The 20,844-nt window shown below is 40.1% G+C and overlaps 1 protein-coding gene across 2 annotated transcripts in view; it reads left to right on the top strand.

Annotated features, from left to right (window-relative positions):
- The first annotated feature begins 10,773 nt into the window (after positions 1-10,773).
- Positions 10,774-20,844, top strand: part of ST6GALNAC5 (ST6 N-acetylgalactosaminide alpha-2,6-sialyltransferase 5) — a 91,047-nt gene continuing 80,976 nt past the window's right edge. Inside the window, exons 1-2 of one of the 2 annotated variants that reach the window (XM_075615768.1) lie at positions 10,774-11,020; positions 11,871-12,071. In XM_075615768.1, coding sequence (XP_075471883.1) covers positions 10,937-11,020; positions 11,871-12,071 — 285 coding nt within the window. In that variant the 5' untranslated portion in view covers positions 10,774-10,936. The remainder of the gene's footprint in view (positions 11,021-11,870; positions 12,072-20,844) is intronic. The other variant, XM_075615769.1, reaches the window with a different exon arrangement.

Below are 20,844 nucleotides of genomic sequence, written 5' to 3'. Positions count from 1 at the left end.
TCCAACCCACCACGCCAAGCAGCACCTGGGTACTGGAGTACCCAGGCATGAACCCAATGTGCACCTACATCTACAGGGGGCAGCGCTATCTCACATTTGTGTGGGATTGCAGGGACAGGACACCAGGGGTTATTTATTGGTGCCACTGCACCCTCAGTACTTTGGGGGAACCCCCACGTGTTGGGTCACTGGGTTTATACTGCGGGTACCGGTTATTGTGTGTTATCTGTGTTAGTGTGTGTACAGTAAACCTTCGTTATATACATTGTGTGGTGGATTACTTATTACTGTGTATCGGTTCCTGTGAGGGGTTATCCCACCAATGCTGGGATCCCTCATAGGTGGAGGCGCTGCACGCAAGGAGAAAGAGCTCACCGCAGGCTCCCAGAGGTGGAGGCTTAGGCCTCCTGTGAGAAGACAGGTACAGCACCGCGCATAGGTGCCCGCGTAGTTCCCCTAGACACAGGGAAAGGGGGCTACATATGGTAAATGTCAGTTAAGAAGTACTTATGCACTAGAGGAAGTTGTCCCGTTTCTGGCTCTACGTTTATTTGCGTGGCAACCTCTAAGGATTTGTGAGTGTCGTCAGATTGCATTTGGGGAATTTTTCATCAATTTTCGATTTCACGAAAAATGTCAGGAATGCATTTACTGTATTTCATTTAGCATTGTTTGCCACATTCCCGCAGAGAGCGAGAGAGAGAGAGAGTGTGAGCGATAGAGAGCAAGAGAGCGCGAGTGAGAGAGTGCAAGAGAGAGCGCGAGGGAGATTGAGGGAGAGAGAGAGGCCCTTATTCTATAACATGTGCTAACACCGGTCCGGTGATATCGCACTATGTAGAATGAGGACCAGAAAGAAAGAGAGAGACAAAGACACAGAAAGAGAATTGAGATAAAGTTTATTTTGGTATGTTATAAAGGGTAGTTAGTTAAAAATAGTGTTATAGTAAGTTATAGATAGTTATGGTTCCATAGTTATTAGTTAGTTATAGTTCCATCGCTATATTATAGGTTTACTTAGTTATAATTCTTTATTTATAGTTAGTTATCGTTATACAGTTATATCGTTATTTATTTCTAGTTTGTGTTAGTAATATAGAGTTATAGTTTGTTCTAAAGTTACAGCATTTTAATAGTTTTACTTAGATTATTAGTAGTTTATTATGATTTAGAGGTTTATATAGTTGTATTAGTAATCAGTTATATTGTTTCATGGTTTAGTTGAAAATGTAATTGTTTTTTAATTAAATGTTATTTATATATGGGGACTATTGTATACTTTAATAGGTTAACTGTGTAGGCTCACTCCAGTTTCTTCCCATCATGTGGGATAACTATGCAACGGAGATTGCCACTCCTTTGTAGAGTCTTGTCTATAGTGATGTCACTATAGGGTGTATAAAGGGAGTATAGCTCCACTCAATGTTCTAGGAACAGGTTCTTTAGAGTTCAGACTGGGGCTTCACTGTGAGTCCTGTAAATAGGTTTGTGTGTGAATAGCTAAGTGTATTAAGATGTGTTCTGTCACCGTTTGTTGTTTTCGGTTAAGGAACGTGCCCTTTCACTAAGCACCAGTAGTATGGGTCCGAGATGTTCTCCCTATTGAACAGGAGGAACATGCTTTTAGTAAGGAGTTCTCAGTGTTAGTAACTCCGGAGCGTGTTTGGATCGGCCCAACTGGAAGGTTCCTTGTGCAATCCTGATCAGATAGGTATGGAAGAAGTGTGCGGTTTACAGTAGTGGGATATAAATCCCGGAGGCCGGAGTGTATTGCATGGAGGTTTATTTAATATGGGGCTTCATTTACTCTATGGAAGTGACTGCCCATTTAAGTGTTACTACGGGTAACAAGCCAAGTACCTAGCGTAGGAGTGAGAGCTACAAAGAGGATGAAGTTCAGAGTATCATGTTATACCACGTGTTTCTGCCAAGTGAAATGTACGTCAATACAGTACCTGTGGAGCCTTCTAGAGGGATGTTAAATAAAGCACCTTTTATGTTTTACAAAAGTTCCTGGCACCCATACTTTTTCGATCTGCTTACTCACGCCCAGTATGCACCTACCCAGCACCCTGGAAAAGGTATGAGAGACTGAGCAATGCAATGTACATAGTCACATCTGATGTAGACTCCTTTGGAGCCGGGTAAGGAGAGTCACAAGTAATAGTATAGTTAGTATAGTAAAGTATAGTTTTTGTATAGGAGGTGATGAAGAGGATCAGGAGAGAAGTAGGGGAGGACAGCAGGTGAGGAGAGGAGAACAGCAGGTGAAGAGAGGAAGAGTAGGCTATTTAGCAGGGTATGGGATAAGCGTGGAAGCCACTATTATTATCGTTAATTTGTAAAGCGCCAACATATTCCACGGCGTGGCACAATGCGGGTACAGCGTTATGTAAATGAGATAAACAGAATAACACGAAATACGGACAAACAAACGCAAACAGATAGAAAAGGTCATGTTTAAAATCTGAAGGGAATAAGGGTAATGTTTAAACAAAAGCTAAAGTGGCTGCTCTTTGTGGGATGGAGTGTACCTCAGGATAGAGTATGGTCTGGCCGCACAGCTGGTCCCATTAATGTTTGGGGAGGGGGGGGTGGATAATAGTGGGTGTTAGATAGTATGGAGTTTGGTTCCGCTGCACAGCTTCAGTCAGACTTTCTCCCCTGCTGTATATGTTGGTTATGTTGGTTATGTTGGTTATGTTGGTTATGTTGGTTATGTTATATATGTTGGTTATGTTGGTTATGTTGTATATGTTGGTTATGTTGTATATGTTTGTTATGTTGTAGATGTTGGTTATGTTGTATATGTTGGTTATGTTGGTTATGTTGTATATGTTGGTTATGTTGGTTATGTTGTATATGTTGGTTATGTTGTAGATGTTGGTTATGTTGTAGATGTTGGTTATGTTGTAGATGTTGGTTATGTTGTATATGTTGGTTATGTTGTAGATGTTGGTTATGTTGTAGATGTTGGTTATGTTGTAGATGTTGGTTATGTTGTAGATGTTGGTTATGTTGTAGATGTTGGCCCGGACTAGCAAATCTCTGGTGGGTAGGACATGCATAGAACAAGACGAGCACTGTACCAGCATGGATGTTGTCTGCAGCTGGCAATGCAGAATGAGCACTGGCTTGGTTAAGCCCCCACAAAAATATAGTTTTTAATAATGCCCCTGACAAGTTAACGACTGGCACTGATGATGATGATGATGATGATGATGATGATGATGATGATGATGATGATGATGATGATGATGATGATGATGATGATGATGTCAGTGGTGGTAGAGACATCGTGGGCACCCTTATTACAGAGTCTCTTCTTCAGCTGTAAGCAAAATATAAGATAAATTAAGAGAAAAATGTCATGGGAAATGGAAACAAGTTAAAAGAAAGTAAGAGATAGAAGAGAAATAAACAAAATGAAAATGTGCGTTAACTTTAAATGCTTTACGAATGTTGTTGAAGTGCACAGAATTTTGCGAAATATTTTGCGCTCAACAATTGGCAAATGTCGCTTGATTAGTGATAAATGTGCATATATGGACCAGTCTCCATATAGGAAAGATGGGAAGCACTTGGGCTGTCCAAGTCAGCTTGGCTGCGATGGGCACATCTGCAGTTTGCGTATTCCCCTGTGTGTTGTACAGTATGTGTTGGAGTAAAACGCTAGTGCTCCATATTTTCGCATCTGTGCTTCTTCCCCACATGTTACTATCCATGGAGGTTTAACCCAAGATGTTCCTGTTCGACGGAGTGTATTGTGGCATCTGCTAGCAGTGCTGGTATCATCCATTACCTTATCACTTATTGATTAGCATTTACACGGTTCACTTACATCAGTTTGCGCCGCAGACACCAATTTTCTGTTGCCACATCTGCAGAGCTGGATTTTCTTTAACAAGTGTTCCATTTGAGTATTTCATTATTTTCCCCTCTGATTTTCATTTGTCACAAAAATGTAGAGTTATTGTTTTAACTTCATTAAACCTGGGGATTCTATGACATAAACAGAATGTCAGTGTCACACAAAAGTAGTTGTGCTGTGGGGGAAGCCAGCCCCAATCCTACCTAGAGAATTAAAAAATAATTTACATTTGTTGGACATTTTAAATATGGCCAAGATAGGGAATTTTGTACGAAGTTCTCAAGGAAACTGTGGAATTACTGCAGCAAATGTAAGTTACTTAGGTATGATACATTAGCTTAAATAGACCAAAATAAAAACAGCACACAGTATAAAGTACACTTCTTAAATACTTATAATGGAAACTTTTTGTTATGTAATACTATAAAAAGAATGGAAAAGAAGATACATTTAGAAATAACACAAAGGAAAAGAGGGCGAGAGCCTCTTTTTTTTTTAATAAAGAAGTGGAGATGGTATCTTCACATCCCATTAGAGCCACAGGACACCGGAGCATAAAGTGATTTCCCCAAGATCACAGATTGCTAGAAACCAAGGTAGGCATTGAAATAACAACCTTGTTTTTCCAAGTCTGGCTACTTAACCACTATGCCATCCATGTAGTGTGCTATTGAAAAGATTACAGCTACTACCGCAGCTTATTCTGAACATGATTTCCAATCCTTGCTTGAAATGAGTTTGGCTTTTTGGGTTGCTGGTGTTGAGCTCGCGGCTTTGGAAGCTCGCTGCCCTTACCGTCTGCACCTGACATTTCTGCCAAGTTGAAAACTAATTTTAAACCCATTTCAGGAGAATTGCTATGAATATCTCCTGCTAAAGCCAACATTTTAACAAACATTTTATGAGCCTCTTAGTGCGGAGGTTCTGCTCGGCAATGAATTGTTCTTCAGATAATTGTTTTTGAAATTCATGCATTTGATTTCAGACTATCCTATTCTCAATGCAAATGTGTGAGGCATTTATCACAAGAAGGTATAAAACACTATCATTGACTTTACAATGTTGTAAAACTTCACAATGTGATGAGTCCCTGATGGTTGTTTCTAAATCAAGTTGATGTGAGGCCTGATAAATAATCTTGAGACGTTTCAGGTGAGATTCTGAAGAACATCTATCAAGGTTTAGCTCCAACTTTCATTTTGGAGAGAAAGGTAGCTAGCTGTATCAATACAAATAATCCTTACATTCCAATATTTCAAAGATAGCAATGCAAAACTGGAATAGATTTTGAGCTGGACCAAAAGGACTAAGGGGCTTATGCAGAGAGGTACGTACCAGAAAGGCTTAAATTCGCCACAGGATTGGCATTTAATTTTGTCCTATATAGGGTACTCCGGTAGCGCGGTATTTGGCCACAATACAGCCAACTTTTGTTGGTGGGCAAAATTTACCCGAACGCGCCATTTAGTAGCTCAGATTGGCGCGTACATGCGCATCGGAGTGTCTGGCGAATTTGAATTGGCCCGCCAAGTTCTCGCCACTAACTGTTTAAATGCGGACATTTTTGCCACAAACCTGGCGAAATTGAACTTAACTTACCTCTCTGCATAAGCCCCTAAGTCGTTTCCCCCACATTGCTGTGCACTGCACGTCTACAGCCGGACTCTTCAACTTGTTCCTCCAAAGGGGCCAGATCAAAAAACATTTAGATGTACAAGGGCCACCTGCTTATTGTAATGTAAGTGTATGTTGTGATTTCTTTATATAGTGCCTAAAGCTGTACTTAGCGCTTTATAAGAGAGACAATACAGTACAGGAAATTATAGCACTATAAGTGCAACAAATAAGAACAAACAATAGGAAAGAAAAATCCCGGCCTCGGGGAGCTTACAATCTAAGTGTTATACTTTCTCCTGTCTTGCCTTCAAATACTTTCTGGGCAAGCTATCCGCCTATCTGAACAAGCTCCTTCCCCCTACCACACACAGCACTTGTCATCTGAGATCTGACTCCAAAAGACTGGTTCCAAAGGTTCAACAAAGTATCCGGCCGCTCCTCCTCCTCTTACCGTGCACCACGAAACTGGAACAATCTACCGGAGACTCTCACAGCCACCACCAGTCTAAGTTCTTGCAAAACTAAAGCTGTCTCACATTTTAATCTGGTCTGTAACTATTACATACGCCTATAATATATATACTATCTCTAACTGTGCATGCAATGTCTTGTATATAATGTATAACCCTGTTCACTTAATGTAACTATGTATTTGTAACCATGTATTTATCATTATAACTCTGTGCTCAGGACATACTGTACTTGAAAACGAGAGGTAACTCAATGTGTTACATCCTGGTAAAACATTTATAAATAAATAATATTGGGAGACTTACAGAGACTGCAGGTGCGGGAATAAGTGCAGTAGATGGCAGTGCTTGGTCACAATGGTATGTAGGAGTGACTGTGGGTGTGGGACAATAGCCACGAGTCTTAGCTAATGAAAGGCTTCATTTAAGAGGTGAGTTTTAAGGTTAGTTTTAAAGGTGGAGAGAGAAGGTGCTTGGCGTAAACAAAGTGTGAGTGAGTTCCACGGGAAAGGGGCAGTGAGGGAAAAAGGTTTAAGGCGAGAGAAAGCAGTAGAGGTGAAAGGAGAGGAGTTCGTTTTGGGTAGAATGCAGGAGACGAGCAGGGGCATAGCGAGAGATCAAAGCTGATATGTAGGGAGGAATGATGTGGAGATAAATTAAGATACATTTAAAGTTAGCAACACAAAGCCAACACTATGTTATTAGGTGCTCACTGTGGCTTCTGATACCATTATTTGTGGTTCATCTGGCACAGTCATAGACTATAGCTTAGCAAGGCCAAGTCATTATGTACATATAAATCAAATAAGGAATGTCACATATTCTATCAAAATGCAAAACGAGAACAGAAACTAAAACCAAGCAAATTTAGGCAAAACCAGAGACTTTTTTTAGAGGCAAAACCCAAACACTGTGTCACATGAGCATCTCTGCAATAAATACTTAGCTTGTCTCAGGAGCTGATCTTTCTGTTATTGGATTACCTGTTAGTCGGTGTAAAGAACAGTGTCCTCCAAAGCATAAATCCAGAATACTCGGTTTGGCAAGGTACTGTAACCCTAAAGAAATTCAACTTAATGCATACAGTTTGACATTAAAGCATTGCCCTATGTATTGGGTGAGCTTGCCAAACTGTGGCTTTATTCTTTGGAGGACTGTGACCTCCTCCCCACCCACCAAGTCACTGGTGATTCCCTAATTGATAGCAGCACGGGATAGTTGAATAGTTGCTCTGCAGAGACCACAGCTTGGTTAATCCACAGATATGAGGGGCAATTTTAACATATTTCTTGACTTATAAACATAGTGATTTTGCCTTCAGATAAAGCCTGTCTATATGTATTATCCGATACTGTAAAAGTGTATGTGAAAGAATCTCTGACTGAGATGTTTCATTGAAGTGTCGTCAATTTGAATAGGCCCGGTGCATAGGGTAGTACCGGTGTAGTATAACCTTGTCCCTTTGTGATAATATCTTAGTGTCCCTCCTGGTCTAGACAAAATATTAGCGCTCATGGTACAATACTTATACACATTAAAACAACTATTCATCAACATTCACATTGCATTCTGCGCATGTCTGTCTCCACCCTCATCTTCTGTCAATTCTGCAACTGTCTTCATATAGTTTTGATGTATAGGCACTGAGGAATAAGAAGGGAGGTAGACCTTTCTAGTAACAAACTCATTGGTTTTAGCAGGTCTTGATATCAGATTGTCCACGTTGACGGCTGAAGTTACTGATAACGTCTTCCTCTTGCTGTTTTTGCATCTTTTCACTTGCCTGTTTTTTTCTGTCATTCTGTTTTTGCATAAGGTAATGCAATATTTTCTAGCTATGTATACATACATATTCCTTCACGTTATCATTTATTTCTTATGTAACAGTAATACAAAGGTAGACAGAGGCACTCCCAATGTCAATATGAGTACAAGGACAAAGGAAAGAGACTCTTGGTGCCACTAACGCAGCAATGCTCCTATGTTCCTACAGGCCTACAGTAGTACAGTGTAGAGAAAAGATGGAGGCACACAGGTAGTTATGCAAAAATGCATAGTAGTAGATAAAACTAAAGTAACGTTTCAGGGACACAGCCCCTTCTTCAGGCAAGAGCCACATATTGTGTCCCTTTCGTGTCCCCGAAACGTTACTTTAGTTCTGCCTGCTACTATGCAGTAAACCATCACATTTTTGCATAACAGCTTGTGTGCCTCCATCTTTTTTCTACAGTTCTTATGTAACATGTTTTATTTCATTGAGAAGCAGTTACAGTAAAATAAAAGGTGGCGATGTTCAGAGACGTAACTCCAGTCTGTGAGAAGCAATTCTGGCACTAATTTATCCCTTTATAATCCCTTTCAAATGTATGAAAAAAAACTACCATTTAATTCATGAATAGTAAAAATTGTCCAACGTGCTTCCCGTGCATATTAAACATTTCATGGAGTCCAGGGAATATGTTGTAAAAACTTCTAACAATTGTTTACTTGAGAGTGTAAATACCACAATGTGCATAATTATGTTTTTAATAATACAGTGTCATTTTATGGCATGGTTATAGATTCATAAACTGATTCTAAATAGGACCAAACTAAACTATGGTAGGTAAGAATTAATACATTTGAGGTCTTATAAACACCCTATTTTTTCCAATGGTTATGGGAATGACACAGTTTGTGTTTTTCTACCAATAGGTCTTCTCAAGGAGAAACCCATATGGTCTTAACCGCTACTGTACAACATGATGTATTTACAAGCCTTATGTGAACCAATAAAAAGTATCAACACCTGTCGTGTATCTCCTCAACCTTAAACTAATCATGATTGGCATACAAGGACAGCGGCAAAGCAATATGATGCACTGCATGAGGCATTCATGCCTATTTTATTTTTTTTTAACATATTTTACATTAAATGTATATTAATACCCAGACCAAAAAATAATATCATGTTTTTCTATGGAGTAAAGAAGGTTATGTTGTAAAGGAATTAAATACTGAATTGTCCTGCAAAACATGCGACATTATTGTATATTTTATAGCTAGCAATTATTACATTACTTTATGTATAAGAACAATATATAGTGCAAATTAAAAATGGTCAGTAATTAAACCATGTCCCCGAGGAACTGTGTAACTGAGCCAGAGTAGGAATACTCCATTTTATTACTCTCATTTTTCATCTGAATAACAAAATGCTCTAATTGAGAATTTCTAACAATATTTTTCCTTTTATAGAAACCAATAAAAGGATAATTAAATTTGGGTATGTACGCTGAGGGGAGGGGAGCTCACACAAGAGCTTGGGAGATTTAGCAGATGGTAACTTAGAGCTGACATTTACTTATTGTGAATGAAGAAAGTGACACATGAAAAATGGTACCATGCTTTAAATCCAATCTCTGCAGTAGTACTGGGACTTTGTAGCAGTATTTTCGTAACCATTTTGAAGTTATCAGTTGGAGGAGATGCCACCATTATCTCATTAAGGCTAAGTGCTTCTCACTGTGAGCAAGATTTATTCCTAAATAGATAGTCACACCTATTCCTGATAACTGGCCACATGAGCATGTGTGAGGTGTGTGTGTGTGTGTGTGTGTGAATGTATGTGTGTATACACACACACACACACACACACACACACACATATTGCAGAATAAATGAGTACTTCAGTATTAGGTGATACCTTTTTTATTTGGACTAACAATTTATGTCATAGGACACCTAATATTGAAGTACTCATATATTCTGCACTATCGCAACTGGACTAACACGTATTTCCGTTATATATACACACTGTTACATAATAAGCTTACATATTTTGTAAAGTCATTAACCATATGTTTTTCTAAAATGCACATTGATACTTTGATTCTCTGGTAGAGGAGGGGTTCAATTGTGAATTAAACTGGTACAGATTTGTACTCATAGACATAGATACCCCAAATGTCACACCTTTGGACACGTGCACTTTCAGATTTTCCAGACACAAACACACCTCCTCCTCCCTGTCCAGCTGCTGATATAACCCTCTGCATGCTCGTGTGTAACATCTGTACAGCTCTCTGCACAGTGCTGCTTCTCATACACACATACATGGCTCTGACACCTCCTCCTCCCTGTCCAGCTGCTGATATAACCCTCTGCATGCTTGTGTGTCACATCTGTACAGCTCTCTGCACAGTGCTGCTTCTCATACATACATACATGGCTCTGACACCTCTTCTGCTTTGTTTGAATCCCAGCCAAGGCTACGTGTTTTTCTCTTGTTCTTGAGCAGTCATCACAGATCCGGAATCAGGGGGTACTCATCACCACTACTTTTTTTTATGTACAAACCCGAGTGACACTACTTTTTGTATATTTATAAACGTACATTCTTTATGCTTAAAGAAGAGCAGATTGCCTCTCTTCTGTGTGTGTTAAAGCATACTTAGTGTACACATATTTTGCCCCAATATATAAACGTTCAACGTTGGGTGGGGGGTGGGAAGGGGGTGAGGGTGGGGGGAGGAGGGATCAGACACAATACCGCTTAACCCCATTGACCATTCTCATTTCTTTTTCTTTTTTTTAAAATAATAGTTTTAGCCTCTGTGGGTCAATTCTACCCTGATATCATAACGAGCAAATAATTGTACCAACAAAAATATATATGTACAGTGTTGCAATGTAGAGAAGAGACACTGTGCCATATTAACCCCATTCACTGCTATATATATTAGACAAACATGCATGCATTTTGTGTGTGCTCTGCATCAGGAAAGATACCGGCTGTAGGACCCAGGGAGCTCAGGCTGGGAGCAGTTGTGTAGATCAGACAGAGACCAAGACGGTCCAGTTTTAATTCTGTCTCTAATCTTTGCAACAGCAGATCAGTCTGGGGAGGCTGCCTCTCTCTCCCCATCTCCCTCTCCCCATCTCCCTCTCCCCCTCATCTAAAGGAGATGTCACCGCGTTTGTGCAATGGAAGCAGCAAATGGGAAAGTGTCGGGCTACCCAGATGCTAAAGCCTGATCTTTTCCTGGAGAGAGAAGAGGAGCACAAGATGAAGACACTGCTGGTAAGTCCATTTCTGCAACTAATTGTGTGAGCCTATCTGGGCATCAGTGTGTCAGCCAGGGAAGGAGCTGTGCAACAAACACACACAGCCCGGTGCTTTAATTTCTAAATGGAATGGGGGTTTAGGAGGAGAAGAGAACTTTCCCACATCTTCCCCTTCTCTGCATCAACAGATCTGCAGTTACAGAAACATATGGCCATGCATTGGGCACTGAGACTGCACTGACCTGTTTCTCTCATGTGGGGCTCAAAACCAGCCAGGGATAGTTGGGGTAGTTTGATTTTTCGTTTTATGAGTTGGAAACTTGTAGGGTTTTGAAACCCTGAAGGTTGGACTGAGGGTTGCATTGTGCTTGGCTTGCTGGTCTTTACTTCACACAAAGTAGAGCAAACTCAAGACCTTGGCCACAAGCACTCAGGTGCAGCACAGCTGTCAGAACCATGTATTAACACCTTGCATACTGGAATGATTAGGACCATACAGGATTACAAGGATGTCTGTAAACGGCAACTGTATTGTAACTAGAGAGGGGGGAATGTGAAGTGCCAGAGCTTGCACATACACAGCATGTCACAGATCTTCTTACCCCCTATGCAATGACAGAACGGCTGTTTGCATGCTAACTTCTTAGGCAGTAAATGATTGTAATATAATGTATGTGAGAAGTAACTCATTGTATTTAATCTCAGCACATAGAGAACAGGCATGTAATAAAACAAGGTAGATGTTGTGTTTCTTTTAGTGGCAGCAGCGTATTGCTAAGCAATGAGCTGCTGCCCACATGCCACTGAGAGTGCAGATTGCATGTATTTGGCACATAATGGTGATCTCTGCTTCCTTTGCTGGATAGCGCCATGGGCTGGCAGTGTTCTTAGCTCTCCTCACCACCATGTGCACCAGCTTGTTGATCATGTACAGCAGCATGGGCAGTCTGAAGGATCTAACCCACCAGCATCAAGCAAACATCAGGAGAGAGACCAAGAAGATCAGCCACAAGGAGTCCTACTCCAGCCCTGCCCTGGAAGGGTACATCAGCATCTCAGACCACAAGGCAAGTATAGCATCAATCCATCTTTAAAAAAAACCCTAGGATCCCTGGGCTGACAGCCAGGCAGGCATCGTATGCTTATTCTAGGTCTGATGAGCATGATGATTGATGACCCACGCAGGCACTTTTTGGTGGGGCAGTGTTGCCTGGACGCGTGCTGCTGTATAACTGCATTGATTTTATTTTTGACATGCTGAGAAAGTTGTTCATGTGGCAGGTTAGATCAGTTTAGGATTTGTGCTGCTGATAATGCCGGATGGAAGCTGTGCCTTATCATATTTTACAAATGTAAATGTCACAAGTCCCCGATGCAGGGAGGGTGAGGGGTTGGGGGGGGGGGCAACTCCAGTCCTCAAGGGCCACCAGCAGGTCAGGTTTTCAGGATATCTCTGCTTCAGCAAAGGTGGCTCAATCTGAGCAACTGATTGAGCCATCTGTGCTGAAGCTGAGACTGTTTGAGCCACCTGTGCTGAAGCAGGGACTGATTGAGCCACCTATGCTGAAGCAGAGACTGATTGAGCCACCTGTGCTAACGCTGAGACTGATTGAGCCACCTGTGCTGAAGCAGTGATATCCTCAAAACCTAACTAGTCCTCAAGGGACACCAACAGGTCAGGTTTTAAGGATATGCCTGCTTCAGCACAAGTGGCTCAGTATTTGATTGAGACACCTGTGCTGAAGCAGGGATAGCCTGAAAACCTGAAGTGTTGGTGGCCCTTGAGGACTGGAGTTGCCCACCCCTGCCCTAATGTCTCCTGAGCCTCACATTGTGGCGCTGTGGGATTTTAGAGAATGAGGGCATGCATTAGGATACAGCCTCCCTTGGTGCTGCTGCCCTAATCACAGAGATACAAAGCCATTCTAATCTTATAGCCAGGGCAGTACACGCAGCATGTACACTGAGAAAGCAAAAGCAACAGGGATCTCCCCAGCATAGGTTTCTATGCCATTCTCCTCTGCTTGCCAGTATTTGATTTTCTCCGCCCCTCTGTCTAGTGACCCCAGGGACCACCCACTCTCATTATTGGGTTTGACAGGTTTTTCAAAGAAGCCAAGAATATTCTGTAATTGAAGGCAAATCTCATTTTTAGAAAGAATGCACAACATTGGAACATTTAATTCCCACTTTAAGGTAGTACATACGAGGCAGGTACGTGTATTTAATATATGACACTGATTTACAATAGAGCATTACAAAAGATATACCTTTAGCACCTGTGCTAGGGGTGATGCGGAAATTGCGTTTACTTTCTCTGTATCTGTTATTATTGTTGCTAAACCCAAATACTGTATACTAAGATTTGTGTTTTACTTTCTATTATAAAAGTGCCTTAGAAACTCAAGTTAGTAAAAACACACAGTCACAGTTTTGCAGTAAAATGCTATATACTGTATATAATAGAAAGTAAAACACAAATCTTAGTATACAGTATTTGGGTTTAGCAACAATAATAACAGATACAGAGAAAGTAAACGCAATTTCCGCATCACCCATTGCACAGGTGCTAAAGGTATATCTTTTGTAATGCTCTATTGTAAATACAATTCTGCTATTTTGTATTTTCACTATATATATATATATATATATATATATATATAGTGAAAATACAAAATAGCAGAATTGTAAACAATTATCTTAAAAAATTAAATGGACTTACATGTAAGATAATGTGAAATTTATATATATATATATATATATATATATATATATATATATATATATATATATATATATTTTTTTTTTTTAACCACAACGTATAAATCTTACATGGAGACTGCATATGAGAGTCAGTGTTTTATTACATGGGGGATATGAGCATTGGGAGTTAGATAATACTGTAGTAGTGAGCAATGTGAATGAAACTGTCAGTGTGCAAGTCTAGATTGATTGATGATGTCTCAAGGTTGATAGAACTGCTTTGCTTCATGTCAAAGGCTCTCAAACTTATTGCTGAAGATTAAAGCTGCACTAGGATATAGCAATGGGCAATGAATTAGCACACATCTGGATATGTGCTTCATCAGCAGCTGAATGGAATATACTGTATATAGGTATTGCAAAAACATGGTCTGGGCTATGAGTCCATTACAAAATCCTTGCTTTATAGGGCTGGTATTCAGATTTGGAGGTGGAAGATTAACTTCTTGTTTCACCATTATCCAGGACGTTATACATACATAACTTCAATGTATAGTAAAATATACTATTTGAGGTCTGCCCTTATTCCCAACCAAATCAGTTGCTCTCCAAAATCATTTTCAACAGGTTGTATTAGATCTACTATAAGAGTTTTATTTTGCATGTTCCACTTCTCTGTCACACTGTCTGTGAGCTTCTCCAACATCTAACTTAGCCAGGAATGCAGCTCCATGCAACCTTAATTGGGGGTTTACTCACCAAAGTACAACAGCCATTATCGATAATTAACAGCAGCAGGAGTGCACATTTACAATCTATAGAAGCAACTAGTTCCTGCGGTGTCTCTTGCTCACTGAATTATAGTTATATATGCACTTCTTTTTTTAATGTCCAAGCTGCAAAACTGGGACAAAAAGAGGGAGGGGGGAATAGCACCAGATTATCAAAGAAATCCCATTGAAAGCAATAGGGAGACGTTGATAAATGACCCACATTTTTTTAACCAGCTATAGAGATTAAGGGGGTGGTGTATCAAAGTCTCCAGATGCAAAAAACGTGGGCAAAAGTAGCACCAGATTGATCAGGAAAAGAATTCCATTGAAAGCATCAGACTTTGTTTATTTAATACATTTGGTAATATTTTCTCCCCCCGTTTTACAGCCTTGATGCAAGAACCCAAAAGAAATGGGTTCAAAGCACCCCACTATTTGCACTCATTACCTGCAAATAGTGGGGTGCTTTGAACCCATTTCTTTTGAGTTCTCCCTGTTACATATATTGTTTTACCTCCCTTGCACCTACCCTTCCATTAATAGGACTAAGACTCTATAGGTGAGCAGTTTTTCTCTATTTTTTTGATGCAAGAACCCCTAATTATTAACGCCTCTGTGCGCAATGTGATGCACTAAAAGCCCCATTGGAAGAAATGGAATTTGTCTCTTTAATAAAATAGTGTTTTTTTACAGTGTTGTTATTATTATTATTATATCTATTTTATTGAAAATGACTCCGAACATCTCAGACTGCCTATCTTTGTTATGCAGCTAAATCCAAAGCTGTGGGATCTATATTACCTTGTAACGCACATATATAGTTTAAAGAATAACTTAAAACACAGCAACAGTGGCAGAAAAACCGAGGAATACACATAGTGCAAAGTATTTCCTCATATCCCCAAATCAGCTTATATATTTTTTAAGGGGTGGTCCCTGCTAGGACCAAAGTGTCATCATTTCGGTGGGCAGTGATATGGATACGGGGTTATATCTGGGTGATTGGTGCCATTTTGCCAGAATCTGACACAGATAACTATTTCTAAATCCTTTTTTAAAGTTGGTTTGTGCATAGGGTTACCAGGTGCCTTCTCCGAAAATACTGGACCCAATGGTGAAAGGTGCATCAGGTCACGATGTCCAGGGAGGAAAATACCGGACACATACATGTCCAGTATTACAGTACCTCTCATTTTTTACTGGGCAGAGTATCCAAATACAGGACAGTCCAGTTCAATACTGGACACCTGGCACCCCTATTTGTGCACAAGGGGAGCTGGGGCGCCTTTGTGTGTGATGTCACTGTGTTTGTAACAGGCGCTTGCTCAGTGTCTCCCTCACCTCGCCCTTATCTTTATTGACTCTCTAACAAGGCCATGCTGGGCTAAGGGTAAAGAAAACACTTCATTAACTAACACTCTGCTACTCAGAAGTCCCTAAGAAATGCACATTCTAATTCATTTCCAGAAAAACTAAATAAGCCAAATATTTGCTATCAGCATGGTTACATGAGGTTAATGAAGCCAATTAGATTTCAGTTCTTTACAAGAGGTGCTTTGTGTACGGCTTCGCGGACGTGCTGCTGTAATGGCTTTGCGATGTTCATAAAAGTACACGCAATCTGCAGCCGCTCACCGAGGTATAAATTCACAGATATGAGCAAATTGCCTGGATTTGGGGAGTCAGTTAATTTGCTTCATTATAATAACACAAGGGAAACAGTGCTGTGTTATTAATAACACCGGTTCTATATTAACACCTGTCCTAGTGTTAAACTCTGTACAAAAAAAGGATGGAGGTTAGATTTACCCCGAGAGAATTCGCTTAGATCTGTGCTTCAACTGAGCCACCTGTGCTGAAGCTGGGATATCCTGAAAACCTGACCTGTTGATGGCCCTTGAGGACTGGAGTTGCCCGCCCCTGGTTTAGATACTGTGATATGGAAGTTATCTTCCTGGTGAGCATAAAACATATACCATTTTGTGCAAAACAAAGCTATAGGTTATAGGTTAATTCATGCTGTTCTATGACTTTTTAAAGCAGTTGTGTTTCTGTTTCTTTACTACGAAGTGTTTAATTTATAACCCGATAGTCACCCAAATTAAATGATGTGTTATTTGCACCATTAACCTTACGTATGATAAAGATACTTCTAATTGCAGTTCTATGATTAGTCAATAAGAACAAGTCTGCATACATCTTCACATTGTGTGATAAACATCAATCCTTGGCAATGCATTGCCATATTCTCAAACCAAAGGGCTTAAATACATATTATTCTTGTTTTCTTTTATGATATTCCTTTTGCATAAGGAGTCAGGGTAGTAACCAGAGTAGGAGACTTAGGGTGCAAAATAAAAAATGTTTGCCCACTTCATGATTTCCATGTAGGATGGTTATCTTCTACCTTATCACCTTTTCTAAACAGAATTAAACATCTGAATGAAAAGTTCAGTCCGTGCTCTGGCTCTTTAAGCTTGGATTGTTGATCCCTCTCAGTTCTCTTGCTGCTTCTGTGTTTATGAGGTGTCTCCCCCACCTCCAAATGTGGTCTCCACCGGAACCCCGATGGTGATACCAATATCCGCAAAACAAGAAAAAACACAAAAGCGCACCAAGATGAGAGATAGATATTGTATTAGCAACAAATAATAAAATTAGTAACTTACATATAAAATTTCTTTAATAATCCCCGATCTGGTGTCTATCACAGGAGTAGGGCATCACATAGGAAGTATGAAGGGTAATCTCAGTTCTGAGAGTTCAGACCCGCGCGCTGGGGCTGTCTCTGTTCACTCTCCTGTCCTCCACGTGTGGTAGCGTGGTGCAGAGTGTAGCACACATGTGCAGGAACCGGGGCCTTCAATAGGTGTCCTTAGGATGCCTGTCCGTTTTTGATAGCATAGAAACGATCGGAAATAAGCAGGAACGGTACACTTGAGTGTGTACTGGTGGTGGGTAGTAAAACCGCCAGCCACAACAGTCGCGACGCGTTTCGTTTAACAAAGTAAACTTCTTCAGGCGATATGAAATCGCCTGAAGAAGTTTACTTTGTTAAACGAAACGCGTCGCGACTGTTGTGGCTGGCGGTTTTACTACCCACCACTAGTACACACTCAAGTGTACCGTTCCTGCTTATTTCCGATCGTTTCTATGCTATCAAAAACGAACAGGCATCCTAAGGACACCTATTGAAGGCCCCGGTTCCTGCACATGTGAGAATTAAACATCTGGTTACCATGTTTCCCAAGCAAATGATTCCCATTATTGATGGGGATGCCTTATCTCAACCTCTTGATTATACTGTAGCCAAGCATCAACTTTAAAGTTTAAGCCTTTAATTGTTACATACATTTCCTAAAGAGTATATTCAATTCTGATTCTTTTGAGCTACAGTGAAATGCATCACTTTTGAAAATAATTTCCCAAAAATATCCCATTACATTTTACCAGTGTGGAGACAAGTCCAGCCTTGCAACATATCATTCTGTATGCTTTCTAGAACAAATGCATTGGATAACCTTGTGTTTAACAGTTGTAAGGTTATTGGGGTGTAGGCACACACAGAGTGAAAAGATGAAAATCATTCAGTAGTTATGAAAGCGTCGTTCCCAAGGGTGGTCTGTGTCTGCGTCATTTTAATCAACAATACCAATATAAATAATATACAAAATGGTAACGCAGAATTTATTTCAAACTACTGTATGGCAAAGCTTTACTCTGCTCATGCTTGAACTTCATTATTCGACTGAGCCACTGATTGAGCCACCTGTGCTGAAGCAGGGATATCCTTAAAACCCGATGTGTTGGGGTGTCTTGAGGACAGGAGTTGAGCACCCCTGATCCAGACCAATGTTTATCACAGTGATATAAGAAACACACTCCATAAGATCCACTGGGTAACATCACTACCACGGTTTATATGGCTGTAGTCTTAAAACATTAGTAATTCAGAGCAGTTACCAAAATGCACAAGGGGAACGGCATTGACCCATCCATTAGACTGAGCATTTTAGAGAGTTAGCATTGGTAAGTTTCTGTGGATGTGGCAATATTTCGTACAAAGAACGAGCGCTGAAGACATGTTCAGCTTGAAATGAGCTCTGGGTTCGATATTGTTCCCATTGCTGACTTGTGCACCGTTCTAACATAGATAATTCACTGGGAATGGGTAGTCATGACCTGATTAGAAGCTGGAGAGACTGGGCACATCTTGTTTTTTTAACAGCACTTTAATACATATATACAGTGCACAGCCAGAACAGGGAGATATTGGCATGGTGCTGCTAGAATAATGTAGGAGGAGGTTTTATCAAACCAAAAAATACATTGTAAACATGTTATTTATTGGTTTGCAGCCGGGAAATGTGAATTAGACATATTATAGGTGATGATAAAGAATCATATTAAATAAACGGTGCTATTCAATAAGGCATCTTACAGGCTTGGAAGGAGTCTTGTGGAATAGTGCTGCTTCGTAAATATGGGTATTCATCTCTCGCGAATAATTGTATTTTATTCAAACACAAGAGTCTTGGAAAGACATGTCATCACAGCAAATGGAAAGAAATGTTTCCCATGTTTTCTCAGTAACTTTAAGCTAAGATTTGTGTTGCATGTCTTTATTTATAGAGCATAGTAAAGATTCAGTCTTGCACACCATAAATAATACAATAGTAGCAAAATACTTGCGTTTTTTTAGTACCGGTGCATCTTGGTTCAGGGGAAAACCTGTCTGGAGAAATCCTAAGTATAAGCAAAGGAAGGGAGATCCAGGCACTACGGATTTGAAATGAAGATTTATTCTGTCAAAAGCACGACGTTTCGAACCACACAGAGTTTTTTATTAAGTCACTTGATAAAGAACTCTGTGTAGTTCGAAACGTCGTGCTTTTGACAGAATAAATCTTCATTTGAAATCCGTAGTGCCCTTGATTTTCCTTCCTTTGCTTTTATTTATACAGCGCCATTAATGTACATAGCGCTTCGCAGCAGTAATACATGCGACAATCATATAAATAACAAATAATATAAATAACACATAAAGGGGAGAAGCGCTTCAGACATAAAAGTAACATTTTGGAAAGGGAGTCCCTGCTCCAAAGAGCTTGCAATCTAATTGGTTGGTTGGAAGGACGTACAGAGACAGTAGGAGGGCGTTCTGGTAAGCGCGTCTGCAAAGGGCCAAACTTTATGTATGCGGTGTAAAACTATCACTCATAGAGCTACTCATATGCTTCCTTAAGCAGGTGTGTTTTGATTTGGGTCTTAAAGGTGGATAGAGAGGATGCTAGTCAGATATTGAGGGGAAGGGCATTCCAGAGGTGCGGGCAGTCAGTGAGAAAGGTTTAAGGTGGGAGAGGGCTTTAGATACAAAGGGGGTAGAGAGAAGACATCCTTGACCAGAACGCAAGAGTCAGGATGGTGCATAACGAGAAATTAGGGCTGAGATGTAAGGAGGGGTAGAGGAGTGTAAAGCTTTAAAAGTGAGGAGGAGAATTGAGAGTGTGATACGGGATTTGATAGGAAGTCAGGAGAGGGATTTCAGTAGGTGAGAGGCAGGCAGGCCAGACAGCAGGAGGTTACAGTAGTCGAGACGGGAGAGAATGAGGGTCTGTGTCAGAGTTTTTGCAGTCGAGCAACAGAGGAAAGCGCGTATCTTTGTGATACTGCGGAGGAAAAAACGACAGGTTTTAGAAATGTTTTGAATGTGAGAGGAGAATGTGAGAGAGGAGTCGAGTGTGACCCCCTAGGCAGCGTGCTTGGGATACTGGGTGAATCATAGTACTTCCAACAGTAATGTGGAAGATTTCAGATTATCAACAGTTTTCCAATGAGGTGTTCTCAAATTTGTAGTTTAAAAGATTAAACCAAAGTGACTTTTTGGTTGGGAACACCAATAAAGGTCTTTTAATAAATGATATTTGTTATTTTGTTCTCCCCCCCCCCCCTACACTCAGTGCTATAAGTAATAATCACTCATCCAAACTGCTTGCAGTGTATATATCAGACGAGGCAGAGTATACATTTTGGGCATCGCTTTCCTGATGAGGTATCCTGCACAATGACAATCTTTGAGTAATAATAAAACACAGCTTTGAAATGAGCTCAGAGGGCAGATCTAAGTAAACACTTAAGTGTTTGATTTATTTAGAGCACTGGCACAACACACAAAGTCACACACTTTTAACTTAATATTTAGTGTATGGTTGGTAAACTTCTACTTAAATGTAAAAGGCACTATTTTTTAAATCTATTTAAATGTAAAAAGCACTGTTTTTTAAATCTATTTAAATGTAAAAGGCACTATTTTTAAAATCTATTTAAATGTAAAAGGCACTATTTTCTAAATCTATTTTAATCT

The sequence above is a fragment of the Ascaphus truei genome, chromosome 10 (assembly GCF_040206685.1).
Source record: "Ascaphus truei isolate aAscTru1 chromosome 10, aAscTru1.hap1, whole genome shotgun sequence".
Taxonomy (NCBI): Eukaryota; Metazoa; Chordata; class Amphibia; order Anura; family Ascaphidae; genus Ascaphus; species Ascaphus truei.
The sequence above is the reverse complement of the archived record's forward strand: the minus strand, read 5'-3'. Positions and strand labels throughout refer to the sequence as shown.